The 18,395-nt window shown below is 35.8% G+C and overlaps 1 protein-coding gene across 1 annotated transcript; it reads right to left on the bottom strand.

The window, feature by feature from the left end:
- Nucleotides 1-3,771: 3,771 nt before the first annotated feature.
- On the bottom strand, nt 3,772-18,329 carry LOC117124003 (sacsin-like). Its single transcript, XM_033270122.1, has one exon. It carries the CDS (start codon nt 18,062-18,064, stop codon nt 4,166-4,168), a length of 13,899 nt encoding a protein of 4,632 aa, XP_033126013.1. The 5' UTR covers nt 18,065-18,329; the 3' UTR covers nt 3,772-4,165.
- Nucleotides 18,330-18,395: the final 66 nt, after the last annotated feature.

The following is an 18,395-nucleotide window of genomic DNA, read 5'->3' on the forward strand; positions in this document are numbered from 1 at the left end:
TATTTAATGTTAAACTTAAATCTGTAGGCTATGTATATAAATTGCAATAAAATCTTACATAATTGAGATTTAATATGATAGACATTTATTATTTTAGGCCCAGGGCATTTATTGTTGAGAAGGGGTTTGAGGTTATTGTTGAGAAGGGGTTTGAGGGGATGTTCTTTTTTGAGGGAGGTGTTTATTATTTTAGTGTAAACTGAATATATAATATTCAAATCAAACGCAGGGGCGGATCCAGAGATGTCCAAAAGGGGGAGGGGAAAAGGGGGGTCGAAATTTGGGCCGATCAAGACAACAATGTCCTTCAGGGTCCGGAAATTTTTGTGTTCTAGACGCCCGAAAATAACATTTGAGGCGTTTTGGGCTATAATTTTTTTCACTTTCTTTCTTTTTTTCTTTCTTTTTTCTACCTCCCAAAAGGGGGGCCTCTAAATCCGCCCTTGAAACGCCTCTTAATATCAGGCTGTGGAACACATAATTACCGTAAAAATGTATTATTGCGTGATGATCATAAAGACTTATTGATACCAACCAGGTTAGAAAAAATGTTTTACTGGAGTAGAGCTATGTATTGAGAAAGATGTTGCTATCATTAGTTTTAATTAGGCCTAGAATCAGTTAGAGTTTGATATTCGAGGACAATAGGGGCGTTTATTAGAGGAGGCGTTTATATCCAAAATGAGGATCTGGAGAAGCGTTTACTCGAGGAGAACCTTACTCAATGAGGAACAGTTATTTGAATAAATATGATATATTGTCTGGGGTAGGCACAGGATTTGGAGGTAGGGGTGTGTGAGAATCGACACCCCTCAGCCCTATGGTGGGGCTGAGGTGAACAGACTTTTAGAATAAGGATTTAGTTGCCCAGAATTTTCACTCTCATCCTTAAAAATCTTGCAACACAAGAATTATTTTTCTTGATACACCTGTAGTGGTTGCAACCGCACTGCCAGCACACACCTTACACTCCCAACATACCCGCATCCGCCCGAGTGATTATGTAAACAACATCGAAACATCAAACATGATAGGCCTCATAAGCTGAAGAATCAATATTTTATTCAAGTTTAATATCGTTTAAAAAAATGCATTGAAATACTACAAGAATCAACCGATAATTTGATCACTTTGACTAATTTAAATTTTTTTAATTTGTATTGAATTTCACAGCAAAGAAAACGTAATCCTAAAATCAGTGACAATTTTACATTATATTTCAAAAATGCAATGCATTAAAAGATTGCAAGAATAATCAATCAATTAGTTTGATCACTTTGACTAACTTGATTTTTAACATTTATATTATATTTTATAGCCACAAAAACCTAAAACCAATTTGTAGTTAAAATATTATACTGTACCAAATTGTATTTAAAGTAACCGGCAACCATACGGCATACACCGAATGCCGTAGCCAGCTATTGAGACAGTCCCACAGACCACTTTTCTAATGAGTACACAAAGAATGGGTCCACATTTTAAAAAATGGGTCCAAAGTATGTAATTTTATGCATAAAATGGGTCCAGGTTTTCCATATTTAGCTTAAAATGAATAAAATTTAAGAAAAATGTGTCCACAATTTGAAAAATCCTGGCTACGGCACTGCACAACCAGTCATTAAAGAAACAATAGTATTTATCAATCATTAAAAGAATAATGTCAAATTTCTAACACTAAAATCATTTACAAGCAAAATATAATAACAAATGCAAAATGTTTCATCAACCATTAACACAGCTATATGGATACTTCAAAATAGCGAGAGACCTTAACATCTACAAAACAAGCATTATATCTAACTAAATAATTGGTTCATTGAATAATAAAGTGCTTATAAACATTGGAACATACTTCCAAACTGGGACTGAGGTATTATTAATCAATAACCATGGTACATAAACTAACATTAAAACTATGGTGAAATAAATAAATAATAATTAATCAAACATTATTTTTAAATTTATTAATTACTTGGCCTACAAAAGATTTTCTTGAAGATTAATATAATTATGCATATATAAATGTTAACAAAATCATTAAATCCGACATTTGAACGACAATGTTGTCTTATTCAAATATAAGTATATATAAAAATGTTCATATTTACCAATAATTAAGATAAGAATGCCTAAGTACTGCAATATTGAAAGAAATATCTAATAATTGGTGCTGTATTAATCAATTCTTAAAACACAATTGTGAGTTTAAAATGTCAATTTCAATGCATTAAACAATAATAGAATGCATAAATATACATTTTATTAATCAAATACTGCCAACCAACAACCCTAAAAATGGACAGTACATGTTGTCTTATCTGACTGTAAGTAAATATAATAATGTTCATATTTATCAATAATTAGGTAAGAATGCCTAAGTACTGCAATATTGAAAGCAACATTGAATAATTGGTGCTGTATTTATTAGACTTAAAACACAATTGGAAGTTTAAAATGTCAATTTATGTGCATTAAACACTAATAGAGTGCATAAATATACATTTTATTATATCAAATGCTGCCAATTAACAACCTAAAAATAGACAGTAACATAATATCCGAAAAAACAATATCAATCACTAGTGTTACATTAGCACTAGCACTACAGTAGTGCATGATTGCATGCATATTCACATTGTCATAATTCATGTACATAATGCTATAAACGATTTAATTCTTATCGTACTAAACTCTGAAATAAAAATGTCTGTTTCCATGCATTGTGTTTATAAATACAGTATGCACAAAAAGAATTAATTATTATAAACACACAATAACATTATTTAGGCCCTATTTATATGATTTATTACAATTTATATATCGTTTTATTTATCAAAAATATCATGTTTCTTTATTATCCTTGATGATACCATATTATAACACAAAACAATCACTAGTTATCAATACTAGATAGGTATAGGATATAAAACCTAATACACTTAGTAAACAATAATTCATTGTTCTAAAATTTCTAAAATTTGGTAAAAACTCTCAGACTGCACATAGATACATATTTGCAGAGACTTTGTATAATTCCTTAATCCAAAGATATAAAATAAGGTATACTTGGTCTGCAATGACAGACAAACATAGGATGCAATGTCATCAAGGTCTCTTTTGCTTAAATGTGAATTTTTGGCGATTTGTGGTCGAGTACGGGGTACAGTTACTGGTCACACATGAATCAAAAGCTATCTTGGCTACGTCTAAAAGTGTCAGACGAATCACGTTTGAGACATACTCAATAAAATATTAATGAATGTGTTTGAATATAGAACTGTTAATCCTGAGTTACTCACATTCAAACACTTAAAACCTCAAAGTGACACTTCAAAATGCTGTATATATACTTACTATTTTTCATCTTCTTTGTTTAAAAGTAAAATTAGAAATTACTTAGAAAAATTTAGAAATTAGAAAATTTGTGTGATGTTTTGATGACAGTGCCATGCCACTTTTGTTATTCCTTGGCTCTAATTTGGATTTTCTTGCAATTTGTTCTGGTTATATTCTTTTTATGTACTTCATATTTGTTTGATTGCCAAATGGAATAAAATAATAAAAAATAAAAACATATTTCTTAATTGCTAAAACAGTTTTAATATTCTTTAAATATTCATGTAAAATTAATATGAAAAATGATATAGTTTATCCTTAATTTATTACATGAAAACAGATAGCTACCAAGCAAGCTTTGAAAAATTTGGCAATCTTAACAAGTAAAGGCATTTATTGTATTATGTGTTATGCATTCAATATATAAATAATGTATATAAATTTGATATAACGCATAAGCAAATTCTCAATGCGCTGTAAATGTAACGAGAGGATAATAGCGCTCGATGGCTTTCTAAAAAATACAAAATCTTGAATCTTGGACCTTAAATAATATATTAACTTAATTTGTTTTTCGTACAAATCTACAGAATATCTGCTTGTGTATGCCTTGTGACACAGTCCACTAAAGCATGTGGACCTATTTGATAAAAAATAATAAAAAACAATAACTTCATGTAGGCCCTCTTTATGCATTTGAATTCAATCAATATAGTTTATAGGAAACATCAATTCAGGTAATGGTGGCATTTAAATAGAAATTTTATAGTTAGGCCTATTAAAAGGTTATTGTTATTGCTTGTGTCAGCAGACAATTAAAATCGGTTCATTGAGAAGCAATTACGATATCCATCATATCTAAAATTGCTTTTGTATTAGAGATGCACTTATCTGCATTATTTCTGTTGAAAAGATCATGTGGTATTTGATCATCGAAGAGACGAGGGTATCGCGCTCTGTTGTGATCTTTGGCATTGATACAGAGTTCATTCACATATTGACGAAGGTTATTCGAACACCCTGGTAGACTAGATACAGTTATCGCTAACCAGGTAATGTCATGCGTACGGGAATTATTTCCAGTATGTGATAGTATAGCAGCTTTCATCGATTTTTCTGCAGATTGTAGACATTTATAGGCAACCCATTCATAGCTTGGATACCCATCAATGTCGTTTCTTGCTGCTTTAAGGTCCTCTCGTGCTTGTTTTTGCCATATTCTTCCTTGGTCTGGCATAGGCCTAGGTGGCGGTGAGGAAGCATTTGTAAATCCAGTATGAGTCCAACTAGATCCGCTACTAAAACTAGCTCCTCTATTATAACTAGAACCATAATATTCACGCCATCTCCTATCCCTGCCAGCTCTTCGGTCCCATCTTGTGTAGAACTCATTCCATCGTCCTGATTCTCTAAAAGTATAATTTGTCCTGGTGGCTTCTGCATCTTTTCGCTGCCTGGGAAGTCCCCTTTCTAGACGATCTATTTCATTTTTCAGATGCTTAAAAACTTCACTACAAAACTCCTCTCGGCCAGGATTTTTATCTGGATGCCATTTTAAGTACAGTCGCTTGACTGCTTTTTTTCTTTCGTCTTCATCTAGCTTCCAAATTTCTTCTAGATTGTCTGAAACCTGATTTTTTGTTTCTTCAAGATTTTCACTTAGCGGAGGTGTTGGTGCTCTTTGTCGATAAGTTGGAGCTCCTCGTTCACTCTCAGAACCTGTCGACATGTTCACCATTGCTTGCAAAGCCATTTCTTTGTGATGGTTTACGTCTGTTCTAGAATTCCCAAGCACCCACTTATAAAGATGTAATGCACTTACTTCAATGGTGGACTCGCGTCCAATATCTATTTCATACACCATACTGATTGAGTTTAATTCTGAATTCTTACGAATGATGCATCGTAAAATCTTTGCATACACATACACTTCGTCACCTGATTCTCCGAGTTCATAGACGACATATTCTCCCTCTGTGAATGTATTAAACGGATCGTTATCAAGAGATTCAACTATATAATCTGGTAACTGAGACCCTAAGTCTGGCACAGACATACGTTCTGATGCTTGTGCGTTGGATCGCAAGATATTATGGTCACTTAATTGAGTCTGAATTTCAGTTAGATCACAGAAAATAATCATCGCCACCATGAAATTGTTGCTGATAAGCTCTCCAGTAAGTTTACAGATTATGTCAGCCAGTGATAATTTTAGAAGATCGTATTTTCCTGAATCGTGGTGTCTGATAAAAATTGTTTTATGTGTATGTTCTGCAGTAGTTTCATCTAAAAGGAAACACTGTTTATCGATTGTGCTTCCTTCAATTACTTCATCTGATTTCACAAGGTGTGTCTCAAGCTTTTTTAGGCAACGGATGGACAAATAATCTTTTGATAATGCTGGAACATCAGATCGAAGATGTTCGGGAAGTTTTAGACCCTTGTTGTTTGCTTCGTGTTTTATAAGGCGATATATGCCATTTCGAAATTCTATAGAATGGAGCTGACGTCGAATGATGTTTAACTGTTCGCAAATTCTTTCATTGGCATAAGGACACATATTTTCCTCTGGTTTTGTAGTCATGATCTCTTGGACTTGATTGCTGAATTTACATGGTTGAAGATGTATTGGCATTTTCTGAATATATTCTGTGGCATCATTCTCCAATCCTACGTCTTTAAGATCAATTAGAACATTCCTATCATTCTCCTCTTTCATTCTGACTTCAAACATTGGCTTATCATAATACTTCAACTTACTAGACTCAATAAGTTGACAACTTCGATTTGGTAGGTACAAAACCATTATATCTTTTAACCAATTATTCTCTTCTTTGATGTATGATTTGAAGATTTTGTGAACTGCAAATGTGATCATCTTCATCAAATTCGGATTATCTCGAAAAGTTTCATCTTTAATATCTTCGTGAATCATTGCCAGAAGCTGACTGCACTGCCAGATAGTAGGTTTTTCTTGAGCACCAAGACGACTGAAGAGCCCCATATAAGGAACAAAGTATTCTGGAATCTCATATATATATGGCACAAGAACAAGTTCTTTTTTTATTGTTTTCACAGTGAATTTCGCTTTTATCAAATGTCTATCATTATCGACAAGCATAATAGGCTCGTCATTTAATGCGGTCACTATCTTTCCATCAAATTCCAACAATTTTCCACACAAGAATGTATAGATGTCTTTCATAACCCTGCGTAAATGATCCTGACATTTAACAGAGGTTGCTGTACTTGCGGACTTCTTCGAATGGCCATATTCGTCCTTGAGATTAGTGCATAAGTTTTTGATGTGCTTAATAACAATATCAACAGATGGTGTTTCAGAGGCATTTAATGCCGGTAAAAGTTGACGAAAGGATAGACGTTTAGGGGAAAGGTATACATTAGGCACGGCATAATATGGCAATAGATTTGCACTTGTCCACACAAGATTCTTATTGGAGGAAGTCATAGCACCATTATATGCTATTCCTACCCTTCCTTCTGAATGTTCTTTATATTGCTTATGCAGTGCCGCCAGGTTTGTATCCACTGTGTGCGGGGCTATAAATTTGATGCAGCGGAGATGTTGTAAGAAGTAGTTATCACTCATTAATTCTCCACTTTGAGCAATATGGTCGATGACCGCTTTTGATTTTTCTGTATGTTTCTTAAGATCATACCAGATCATGTCAAGTTCAATTTTTCGAGCAAATTCCAGTACATGTTGCTGAGTAGGCTCTGTTATCAATCCTAATTCTCTCATAAAGGTATTCCAACCATAGTCACAAAACGGCTCCGGAAGGAACATTTCTGGTTCTAGCATACATTTGAATAATGGAATGGAACTGTCAAAAAAATCACAGATGCGTTTGATTGGCTGGCCTTCATGGGATACTAGAGGCATGGTCTTCAGGTTCATGTAAGAGATCATAGCATTCCTATCTGCTTTGGAAAATGAGAAAGGAAGAAGAGCTTGAATTCGCTGCAGGTGTTTCACTCTTGCTTTATGTGTAAATGCATTAAATGCGGGTAGGATAAACTCTTTATAAACATCTTCTTCTGTAGATGTAGTCAAACCCAAAAGTTCATGTAGCTTCGTCAATGAAGAATCTTCTTCAATAAATTCAGCATTTGTTCTAGCTACCCATTTTTCTCTTTCAACCTCTGGAATGCCAGAATGAAGAACAAAATGTTGGTAGTTTCTATCCAATATGATATGTTCACCATGAATTGAAAGATAACAAGGTAACTTCTTCAATTTACTACTATGTTGTTTATTTATTGATGATCCAATAAAACGTACAAAAAACAACAAGATATTCTTCTTGTTCCCATTATCCAATACATCAAAGGATCTGTCATTGTTGTCTAACAAGGACACGAGGCTTGTTAGAACTCTTTCAGGAGTGCTGGCAGTGGCAATAAATCGTTTAATAAAGTCAGTGATATTTGATTGTGAGCTAAGCCCATAAAAGTATGAAGCCTGTGGCTTTTGAAATAAAGTACAATCAACTACTGGTAGTTCCATCTTTGCTAATGCATCTCTAATGTGGCCATCAGTTATATTGCTATGGAGCACTGAATCAGCAGAAGAAAATGGCATCAGGTACTGATTGAGTTTACATGAGGGCAATGTTACCTTTACTGGAATCACAGCCCAGTTTCCCATTAGTCTCTTAACGTAAGCACATCGATCATCATGACATTGAAGTTTTTCGAATTCCTCTTTCAGGAAATCCCAGAGTGTTTGAATCCATGCTTTATTTGGTATGACATCATTATTGGGGTTCCATGAAACTTTATCACACGCATTGAATTGTGGATCTAGATTAAAATGCAATCTTTCTACCAAGTTACTAATTCCTAAATGCTTGACATGGGATGATTTGTCAGAGAAATGATCTTGTGCATTTTCATGAACAAACTCAGACCAACAATTAGGCAATAATGAATGCTTTCTTGAAAGAAAGTATGTATTTGTTGAACTGAATTTTCGTAGCCACGAGTCTTGAGTGAGTAGAAGTGGCAAACCCTCTAATGACATGGAGCCATCTTTTAAATTTCCATTATTGTCAATATAATTAAGGAGTACAAAGTAATTTGATTTACTTTGAAGACGTGACTCAGAGATGTGACACGGTATTGGTCCTGGATTAAAGTCGGACTTCAGAAAATGGACAACTGTATCAGCTGAAACCAACTCGATCCCATGTGATTGTGATTTGGTTGCTACATTCTTCATCAGTATATCGACTGCCGCATTTAAATCTTGGTAGATATGCTTTGGCACAATAGTAATATTGAAACCTATGTGTTGAAGTATAGCTTTTAAAAGCATATTCTTTTTCTCTGTTTCACTCCATGCAGAAAGCATTTTATAAAATAACGCCTGGTTATCCTCCTTATCAAAATACGCTTTTCTACCTGTAACGCCTGTAGCAGGAAGCCATTCTAACATGTATTGAATTACACAATTGTCATCCAGTTTGTAGGCGATTATGTCATCTCTACGTTGGACCACAGGAAACATCGGCATCTGACTGCGAAGAATATTAAGAAACACATGCTCAGCCAATCGCTTCCAGTCACTATGTACAAAGTATATATTTGGAAAGTATCTCCAATATGATTTCAATATATTGTGTAAACATTGGGAAGTGCAGGTAATTTGGGATTTTTTGTCATTTACTGGTCCAAGTTTTCTGTTCCTCAAATGTCTCAGTAGTTCAGAGTACGAATAAGAAATTACCTCGCCCATTACGAACAAATTCCAATCCGAATTTTGAGAAGTATTCGACAAATTTCGTCTACTCGGATCAAGACTGAAATGTCCATTAACACTCACAGGTAGTTTTGGATCAATTGGAATGGGCAGAAAACAATACGTACAGAATGAATTCCTATAATCTGACCCTCGTAAACGTGCTGCTACGCCTCCACGAGGTAGAAGTTTGAGGTCTCCTTCTTTGTATGCTGACGAAAGATTTATGGGTATTTCCCCAGCGGATCCTATGCGTTGGTTAACCAACCACACCTCAGTTTTTTTGCTGCTATCAGAAATCTTTATCTCATACGTAATGTCTTTCACCTCGATATCTTCTAATGTCGTTTTCTTTGCACATTCTTTTACATAGCTGTAGAATTCATGTCGCTTTTGCTCATCTTCTTCAGATAGTTCTGCTTTAACAGAGTAATCAGTTTTCATTTTGTGTTGGTTCTCATTGATATGTGAAACGGTGATTTTCTTCACATTATTCAGGTACAGGAGCATATCAAAGGCTTTTAATTTGAAAGTGTCGAGTAATCCTTGCAGTTTCTTTCCATCAAACAACTCTCGACTCATGACCGAATCTTGATTCAACTTAGCGTAACTACTCATTTCAGTAGTGCGCAAAGGAAATCTAAACATTGTACATCCTTTATTTGGAAGAGAGTCGAGACGAAAGCAAGAAAGGGCATCTCTAAACAACTTGTTAACCCTCGGATCAATATCAAATTGACGTCCGGGCGCGTCTACAGTGGCATTTTCGATAAATGCGCAGTGAGGGTCGAAAACACAAAGCGTGTCATCATTAGACAAGAATGTTGGGCAGTCAGTAAGATGGTAAACAGAATTAAACCCAATGCCATACTGGCCAGTCTTATCAGGATGTGTAGATTTACTGCCAATTCCAAGATCTTGTATGCCCTTCAGATCACTTTCAGTAAATGGTTTGTTGTTGAAAACACATAATGCTGGTCCAAGTGTCTGTTTCCACGATTCACAAAATACTTTTTTATCAGGATGTTGACGTGGATCGTATATGAAATTGATTTCTTCTGCACCGGCATCGTCAGCATTTTGTAGCAGCTCCTTTAATATTGCCTCATCACATGGATATCCTTCTAAGATTTCGCTGATTCGACTAGTCAGCTTTTGTACTTGGCCAAACTTTGTACCAAATTGAAGTTTGATTTCATTCCTAGATAAAATGTTTAGTCGTATATCTTTCACACCAAGCTTATCAGCCACTGAGTGGGGAATGAGCTCATGGCACAATATCTCATCTCCTATATCATCATCTAAACTGTCATGAAGACAGAAGCTCAGTTCATTAGCTGGTCGCAGATGTCTATGACTATCAGGAATCAACATTTGACGTTCATCATCACAGGTTTTGTGTGTAGCAAAACTATGAACCAAGTCTATTGCCACAGAGAAATCTTCTTCATTCAAAGCGTTTTTGTTGTATTTATCTTGAAGAAAATAAATGATGTCTAACAATGTCGAAGCGCTGAAATCTTCTTTTATGCCTAGAATTGTAAAAATATTACAAAAAATTCTGAGTTCAGTTGGAAGTCTGTAGAGGTAGGGCTGAAATTCTCGTTTGCAACTTAAAGTGACGTTCTCAATTTTTACAAACTTTCCAGAGCACAAGACAACTTGTAAATTTTGCAGGGCTTCCTTGATAACTACACTTTTAGTGTTCATGTTCTTTTTTACTTCTTCCATTAGAGCCATATACATTTTGAAAACTCGTCCAACGTTGGAGAATTCAGTTGCAATCAAAAGTTTCAGTTGTTCGATGACATCCGCCAAGTCAGGATTGACTTTAATTTTCAGTAGCATATCTGTAAGCATAGAACATTTTAGTTCTTTGGCAACGGGGGCAACTGCCCCTACATATTCTTTTACTTTCGAGCTGTAAACACATTTTGGCGACAAAAATAAATCTTTTGTGTTGGCCCATGTCAGAGGGTAGTCTTTAGGAGGGTGAGTTTCCACTGGTATGAATTTGATATCATGCAATTCTTGAATTCTTTCTCTGAAACTTCCATTTACTTTGTTTATTGATTCAATGTATAGCAGAATAGCATTAGCCCTATTTTGACAAATTTGTATAATCTCATTTGATCTGGATGATTGAAGAAATAACTCAATAGATTGGCATCTTTCGATAACATGTTCAAATGGAATGCTTGAGTATGCCATTCCCAATGAACGAAGCTTTCCAATGATTTCCGGAGCTCTAAATTCTTTTCCTAGTGGAAATTTCCCGTCTTCTGGAAGATACATCAATGCTATTTTGTAACAGGTGTGGTCAATTAGATCAGAAGGTACTTTTCGAGCGCCATCAGGCGTAGAAGGAATACACGGGATCGATTTCAATTTTTCATTTATCCACTCAAAACTGTCATTATGTTGAAGTAAATACAAAACCACCACATTGACCACATCAACTGGTAACTCTTTTATATTTGGAAAAAACTGTTCTTCAAAAAACCTCCTATGCGTAAACGTCTTCATCCTGATCTCTTCAGAGCATTCAGAGTCTACAAAACTTTTTCTAATGTAGTCAGGTAGATCAACAATTACAAATCCTTGTTTTACCAATACATCTTTGATTTGTGGTAAGATAGGGCAACATTTTAGATCTGCATCCAAAAAATTAATCTCACTAAACGTATACCAGTGCTGTCCAACGTGGAATATTTGTGGAAGATCAGTCTCATTGTCTTGATTTATTCCATAAACAACAGCTTGGTAGAAACAATGCACAACATGATGAATATCTGTGTGTACATAATCAGTTCTAGGCCACAAAGAATATATGCCATCTTTCTTGTGAATAGTTGAGACATCAGTAAGTATCATTGTTCTTGTCGTAGGCTCAGACAGCAGCATGATATAACCTCTTGCAGTCACATCCTTCATTAGAGCATCGTTCCATTCCGAGTGTAGTGTTGTATCATCACCTGATCCTTTTTTTCGAAGACTTCTTCGATCTGGTGTTACAGAAAATTTTGCATTGATATGTATCGGGAGACCACTTGGTGGAATAGACAATGGCAAAAAACAAAACACTAAGCCAGAAACAGTATTTTTGCTGCAACATTTGTAAGCCAATCCACCACAAGGGTTTAGACCATGTTTTACACCATTGGGACTTCTTGCTATCTGTAAAGCCTCTCTATTTCCTTGAACAGTTTGAATAATCCAGTCTGCTTGCTCAGATTTTTTGTTCAGAAATTCTACATTTATTCTGATTTTGTAGATATTTTCAATACATCTTTCTATGATCGGTTCTCTCATAACACTGCAGATGAAAGTTGGTTCATCATCATAACCATTTCGACGATATATGCTCATTTTCTTTACATGCTTAGTGAAAATCAGTATCTCGCCTGCTTGATTTTGAAATTTTGTTATAAGGTTTGTGATTTTCTGTTCATCGAAAATATCTTTACTTATCTTTCCGCATTCCTGCACTTGATTGGCCGAGCGTAGAGGAAGGCGAAATAGTGTTCCGTTAAAGGACTTCCCACGTAGATCACATCCAAATACGTTTTTGTACGGGAGAAATTGATTGCTGAACCTGTCAAGGACTGACGGATTATCTCTAAAATTCATCTGAATCCCAGGTGCTCCGGATCTGATATGATTTTTAAGATGGAACCTGTGAGGATCAAATATTGTAAGACGACCATTACTGATAAAACTGGGAACATCTGTTATGTGATAAACAGAATTAAAACCCAAACCAAACTTTCCTATTTTTTCCTTTTCTTGGAGTTTAGTTTGTCCACCTAACTTTATGATGTTCTCAAAATCATTCTCTGTGAACATTGCATTATTAAAAACACAGAGCGCTGGGCCGTGACAGAGAGCCATTTCTTTATCTAATAGACCATGTGTGTTTGAAGAGCTGCTGAGATCTAGTAGGAACTTTACTTCCGTGGCTTTTGCATCATCTGCATTCTGAATCATTTCTTTTGGAATATCTATAGCTTGATAGTCTTCAAGAATGTTATGCAACCTCTGTGTTAAAGTTTCTTCCTGGCCAAATTGAGTTATTCCAATCTCATAGCTGTGCGACAATTTAATACTTAATGGTGTTACTCCAAAGAATTCCGCCACTGCATTTGTTACATCTTGGTGTACTATGTTTTCGTGGTGTTCAGAGGATAAACTGCATTTAAACCAATCATCACAAAAGCAACACTCCTCAGGCGTTACCAGACGGAGTGCTTCTCCACTTTCGATTGGAAGAAGAATGTTTTTACGATGTTCTACATCAAATTTTGTCTTATGACGTTTGATGACATTCAGAATTTCAATAACAAGATTGCGATCGTGTTCGACTTCAGCAGTAGGTGGCATATTTCTGTCATGCTTCTCTTTAATCTTATGGAGTATACTTATAAGATCACTTACTCGTTCACTTTGTTCCTGTGGTACGTTGCAATGCATGAATAATTGTTTGTAACAACGTAAACTTTGGTGAACTGAGTAAAAATACGGTTTGAGATTGACAGTTCCTTTATTGATACAAACAGAACCTGTGCAAGCGAATCCTTCACCGTGCCACACCCATGCCCAATCATCTGTCAGAAATTCGTCAATAAATTTTATGTTAAAATTAAGTTCTCGTTCAAGCACAGAGTAAATGTTCTTGCACATCTTTAAGACCATGGCTTCATTAGCTAATAGATGCTCGTTCGAAATGTTAGTAAGTCTTTTAAGTTGTTGTGTGACTTCAATACTTGATGGTGCACGCATTTGTATAGATAGATTAAAAACTCGACTGACATTCTCCGCATTTCTGCACCACCGAAACACTTGTTCATGAACGATGGGTTTCACAAAACCTACTAAATTAGAATATGTAAAAGGATAGAGATCTGTTGCGCATAAGAAATCATCACAATCATCTCCGTACCATGGGAATTTTGCAGGAAAGTCAATAGGCCTCTTTGAAACTGGTATCATTTTTATGCACCGAAGATCATCAATAAACTTTTGATCCAGTATTCCACATTTTGTTTCAAGAAATTCCATAAAGTGCTGCATCTTTTCTATCTTATGTTGCCTTTCACTATGACATCCTTCGAGAATTCTGGCTCTTTCTAAGAGTTCTGGCAAACTTAAATCATCTTTTTTCATTCCCAGCTCAACCATTACCTCCATCCTTGTCTCATCACGTTGGTAGTTTGTAAGTGGAAAGCGATATTCTTCGGGTTCAAATAAGGCTGATACTTTGCCATATGGGTGTACCAGATCAGAAATCTTCTTTAAAGATGTGGATGGACAGCCAGTTGGAATACACACTCTATTCTCTAGGAGCTTTCTGTATGATGGTTGTTTGTAATGATCAATAATGTGCATTGTCAGTTTATCACGCATTTCAATTTCCACGGCATTGATGTTGGGAAAGAAAATTTCTTTGAAAAACCGCTCTTCGTTATATATCCGTTTTTGTATCGCATCACTACAATCAGCTCTTTCGAATCCCTTTATAATGTTTTCCGGAATGTCTACAACATACATTCCAGTTGCAATGAATCTCTGCAACACTTTTTTCACATCATCAGCAACAGCTTGAGTGTGTGGTTTGTAGATGACAATTTCATCAATGTTTAGCCATTTATCATATTTTTGAAAAACACATGGTTTATCTCCTGAATTATCAATTCCATACACAATGGCTTTGTAGAATGCCTTTAATAAAGGTAGATATTCACTTTGCATTGAAATTTGCGATTCATTCGGCCAAAGGTCATACGTAGAGCAGGTTGTCAGGCATTGTTGAGCTTGTCTGTGTGTTAGGAGACTCACATAGCTTCTATTGATTATGTCCGCAAAAATAGCATCATTCCAATCTGCCTTTAAGTCTCTAACACCAAATAAAGTTCCCCTTCTCCAAAGATTCCTTCTGTCGCTAGAAACTTCAAAATTGCCATTAATATGAAGTGGTATACCAGAAGTTGGAATTGATAATGGCAAGAAACAGAAAACCTCTCCTTGTATTGGTTGTGATAACAGAGGCAATGCTACTCCACCACATGGAATTTTAAACCTTGATGTATCAGATTTGTATAATTCCAAGGAATTTGATTGGCCCATACAAGAACACACTAACCAATCTGTTGCAGAATTTCCAGCTGGATCAGTGGGATAACGAAAAGCTCCCTCATTTGTCAGGCAATGCTCAACACTTAATCTTGTTAATGATGATGGAAAATTGCTACTATTGTTTGAAAGAAACTGTGATGATTCAAACAAAATACTGTTCTGCATTTTGAACTTCTCCATGTTGGTTAGATTCTTCATTGAATTATTGATCTCTTTTATGTATTCCTTTGGAGTTTTCGTGGCGGAAAAAAGTTGTACAGCTTGCTGCGGTTCTTTGTTTGCCCCAAGGTAATAGACAGACACCTTTGTCACATGCTGCGTGAAAAGCAGAAGTTTTTCAGCATTTTTATTAACGTTTTCCATTAAAAGCAATACATCATTTTCTTCAAAATGTCTATCACTTATCTGGCTTTTTATCGCAATAGTTCGCAGTGGCAAACGAAATAACGCTCCTTCAAAGTTAACTTCATCAGTATTAAAAAGGTTACAGCCGAAAATATTATGAAATGGTTGGAACTGATTACGGAATCTTTTCAGAGTTGTTTTACTTCGATTCAAATCAATTCTGATACCAGGATTCCTTTTATCTCGTATTTGACTATCGAGAAAAATTGTGTGTGGGTCAAGAAATCCAACTAGCCCACGGGACAAGAAGCTAGGAACATCTGTTATGTGATAGACAGAATTAAACCCTAAACCAAATTTCCCTATCAGCTCTGGATTACTTTCTTTGGTTCTTCCGCCAATCTTAGTGATGTTCTCAAAGTCTGCATCGCTAAACGTTGAATCGTTATACACCCATAGCGCAGGACCCTGCCATGATTCCATTTCTTTATCCAGCAGTCTTGACTTTAACAAGCTATTTGTGCGCATGTCAATCATAAATCTGACCTCAGAGGCACCAGCATCATCAGCATTCTGAATCATTTCATTAGCAATGGAATTCTCAGTATAGCCACTATCAAGTATATTTCTGAGTTTTTGAGTAAGATCCTCTTTTTGGCCAGCTTGTTGAAATCCGAGTAATGACATCGCTCCGCTTATCTTTTGACCGAGAGGTATCACATCTAGGCAGTTGTAAATTTTACGAGAAACTTTCTCGTGCACTAGCTTAATGTCTTCAAATTCGTCAAACTCCAGCCATTCCTCATTGGGATAACAAACATCATTACATGAGGCAAACTGAAGGCAGTCGCTGTTTTGCATGGCTACAGGAAGAAAAATACGGTCTCTTATTTCATCAGTCACGTTTCCTTTGTTAAGGTCTATGATGCATTCAATGACTTGTATAGCAAGATCTCTATCATGTTCCATGCGTTCAGATGTGAGACCTAAATTACCTGGTGTTTCGTGGAAGCTCTTTATTTCTTCGAACAATTCCAGCATTGGCTCTGTCTTGTCATCAAATTTCTCTATCGCCCCAAAAGCTTTAAATAATCGTTTGTAATTACTGAAACCTGGATGAAGCACAAAAGCGTATGGTTCTAAGCTATATCTTGTCGCCTGAATAGAAATTCTAGATGGTGTCACAAAGCACGTTCCTGTCCATATCAACTTATCATCAAGGTTTTTGAATGGTGCAAAATACTCAAGGTTATTTTGCATATAAATGTATATACGATGGAGTATTTTCTCAACAGTGGATGTATCTAATCGATTACCGGTGTTTTTCTGACGAGATACAAAGTCTACTAGATTCTTTAAATGACTATACACCTTTTCTGAAAGAAGGTGAGACTCAAGCTCCCACTTGAATGCGTAAGTTAATCTCTGGTATTTATTCGAAACGAGAGGCATAGTTGAAGCTACTAAGGGTGCAAGTGCAACAGATATTACTTCGTTCGGCTTTAACAGATTATAACATTTGTTATACTGAGGATACTCTGATGGATATACATCACTTTCTATCAAATGCTCAACAGGAACCCAGCGTTGATTATTTAGGTAATTGCAAAGTGGGCCATTAAGGACAACTGGATTTTCATCTAAAAATTTCAGTAAAGCGTAACCTTTCCTTACATTAGACTTTAAGATGACATCACTTACACATTGTCTAATTTCGTCTTCTTTTACTTGAGAACGTGTTTTCAGTCCAAGTTCAAGAAGGATGCTTCGATAGTTACTTTCGAAAGGTGAAGCAGGAAAGATATCCATGCGTCCACTAAACAGCTCTATTAAAAGTTCATCTGACGGGTCAAAACATTCCGATGCTTGACTATGCCTTCCATTATGTAAAGGAATAAATGGTTTGTTTCGAATTTCATTAATGATCAGGTGCTTCTTTAACGGCTGAAATTCATCCCACCTATCCATTATCCAGATAATCAATGACGTCAATTCTCTGTTTACTCTAGATGTACAACGAACCATTTGGCAAAGTACCTCTTCTCTTGGGCATGATTGGAGAGACAATATAGAAGCTAAATTGTTGCAGTCTTCGTCTGATATGTCAATAAATATCTCTTCAGTTGGAAAATTTGGAAGGACATCTTTATTCACTGTCCTAAGCCTCTTGCTGTTGATGACAGCAGGCTGGAATAAGCAATTATTTGAAGAGCCAACTTCACATGTTGCTACTTCAAAGACAGCAATGCCTAGCAAAACCTGTGTTTGGGATGGTGTCATGCTTCGAAGACCACCCAGGAATTTTCTAAATACTTTTACTTGATTTGAAGCAAGGCGTCTTACATCACTTTGGAGAATTTGACCAGTTCCAGCATCAGCAAAAATACGTAAAATGTCATTAGGATCTGGTTTATGTAGGTACGTCTTCCATATGTCTGGCTGACGAAATGTCACAAAGTCTGCATTTTCAAGATAAACAGGTGTCATGTGTAAGAATGGAAGTATTGCCTCCACACGTGGATCTAAAGCAAAATCTTGATCACTGCTGAAAACCACAATGTTAGAATTTCGGATAAGTTTAACTAATTTTATCTCAGTAATATCTGGACCGAAACTGGTAGGAATCAATGTAATCCCTTCATATTTATAGATATCATATCTTGAGTGTTTACAAACTCTATGTAGGAAGTTCCAGAACTTCTCAAGCCAGCATCGTGGAGGATGACCATTGCGTCCAGGATACCACAATACATCGGGTGATGTTGACCAGTCACTAGGCAAAGCCGCCCTGATTAATGTAGCAACAAGATATGGTGTC

This window comes from Anneissia japonica, unplaced genomic scaffold (genome assembly GCF_011630105.1).
Source record: "Anneissia japonica isolate Jap-2015-1 unplaced genomic scaffold, ASM1163010v1 scaffold169_len739621_cov184, whole genome shotgun sequence".
NCBI classification, from domain to species: domain Eukaryota; kingdom Metazoa; phylum Echinodermata; class Crinoidea; order Comatulida; family Comatulidae; genus Anneissia; species Anneissia japonica.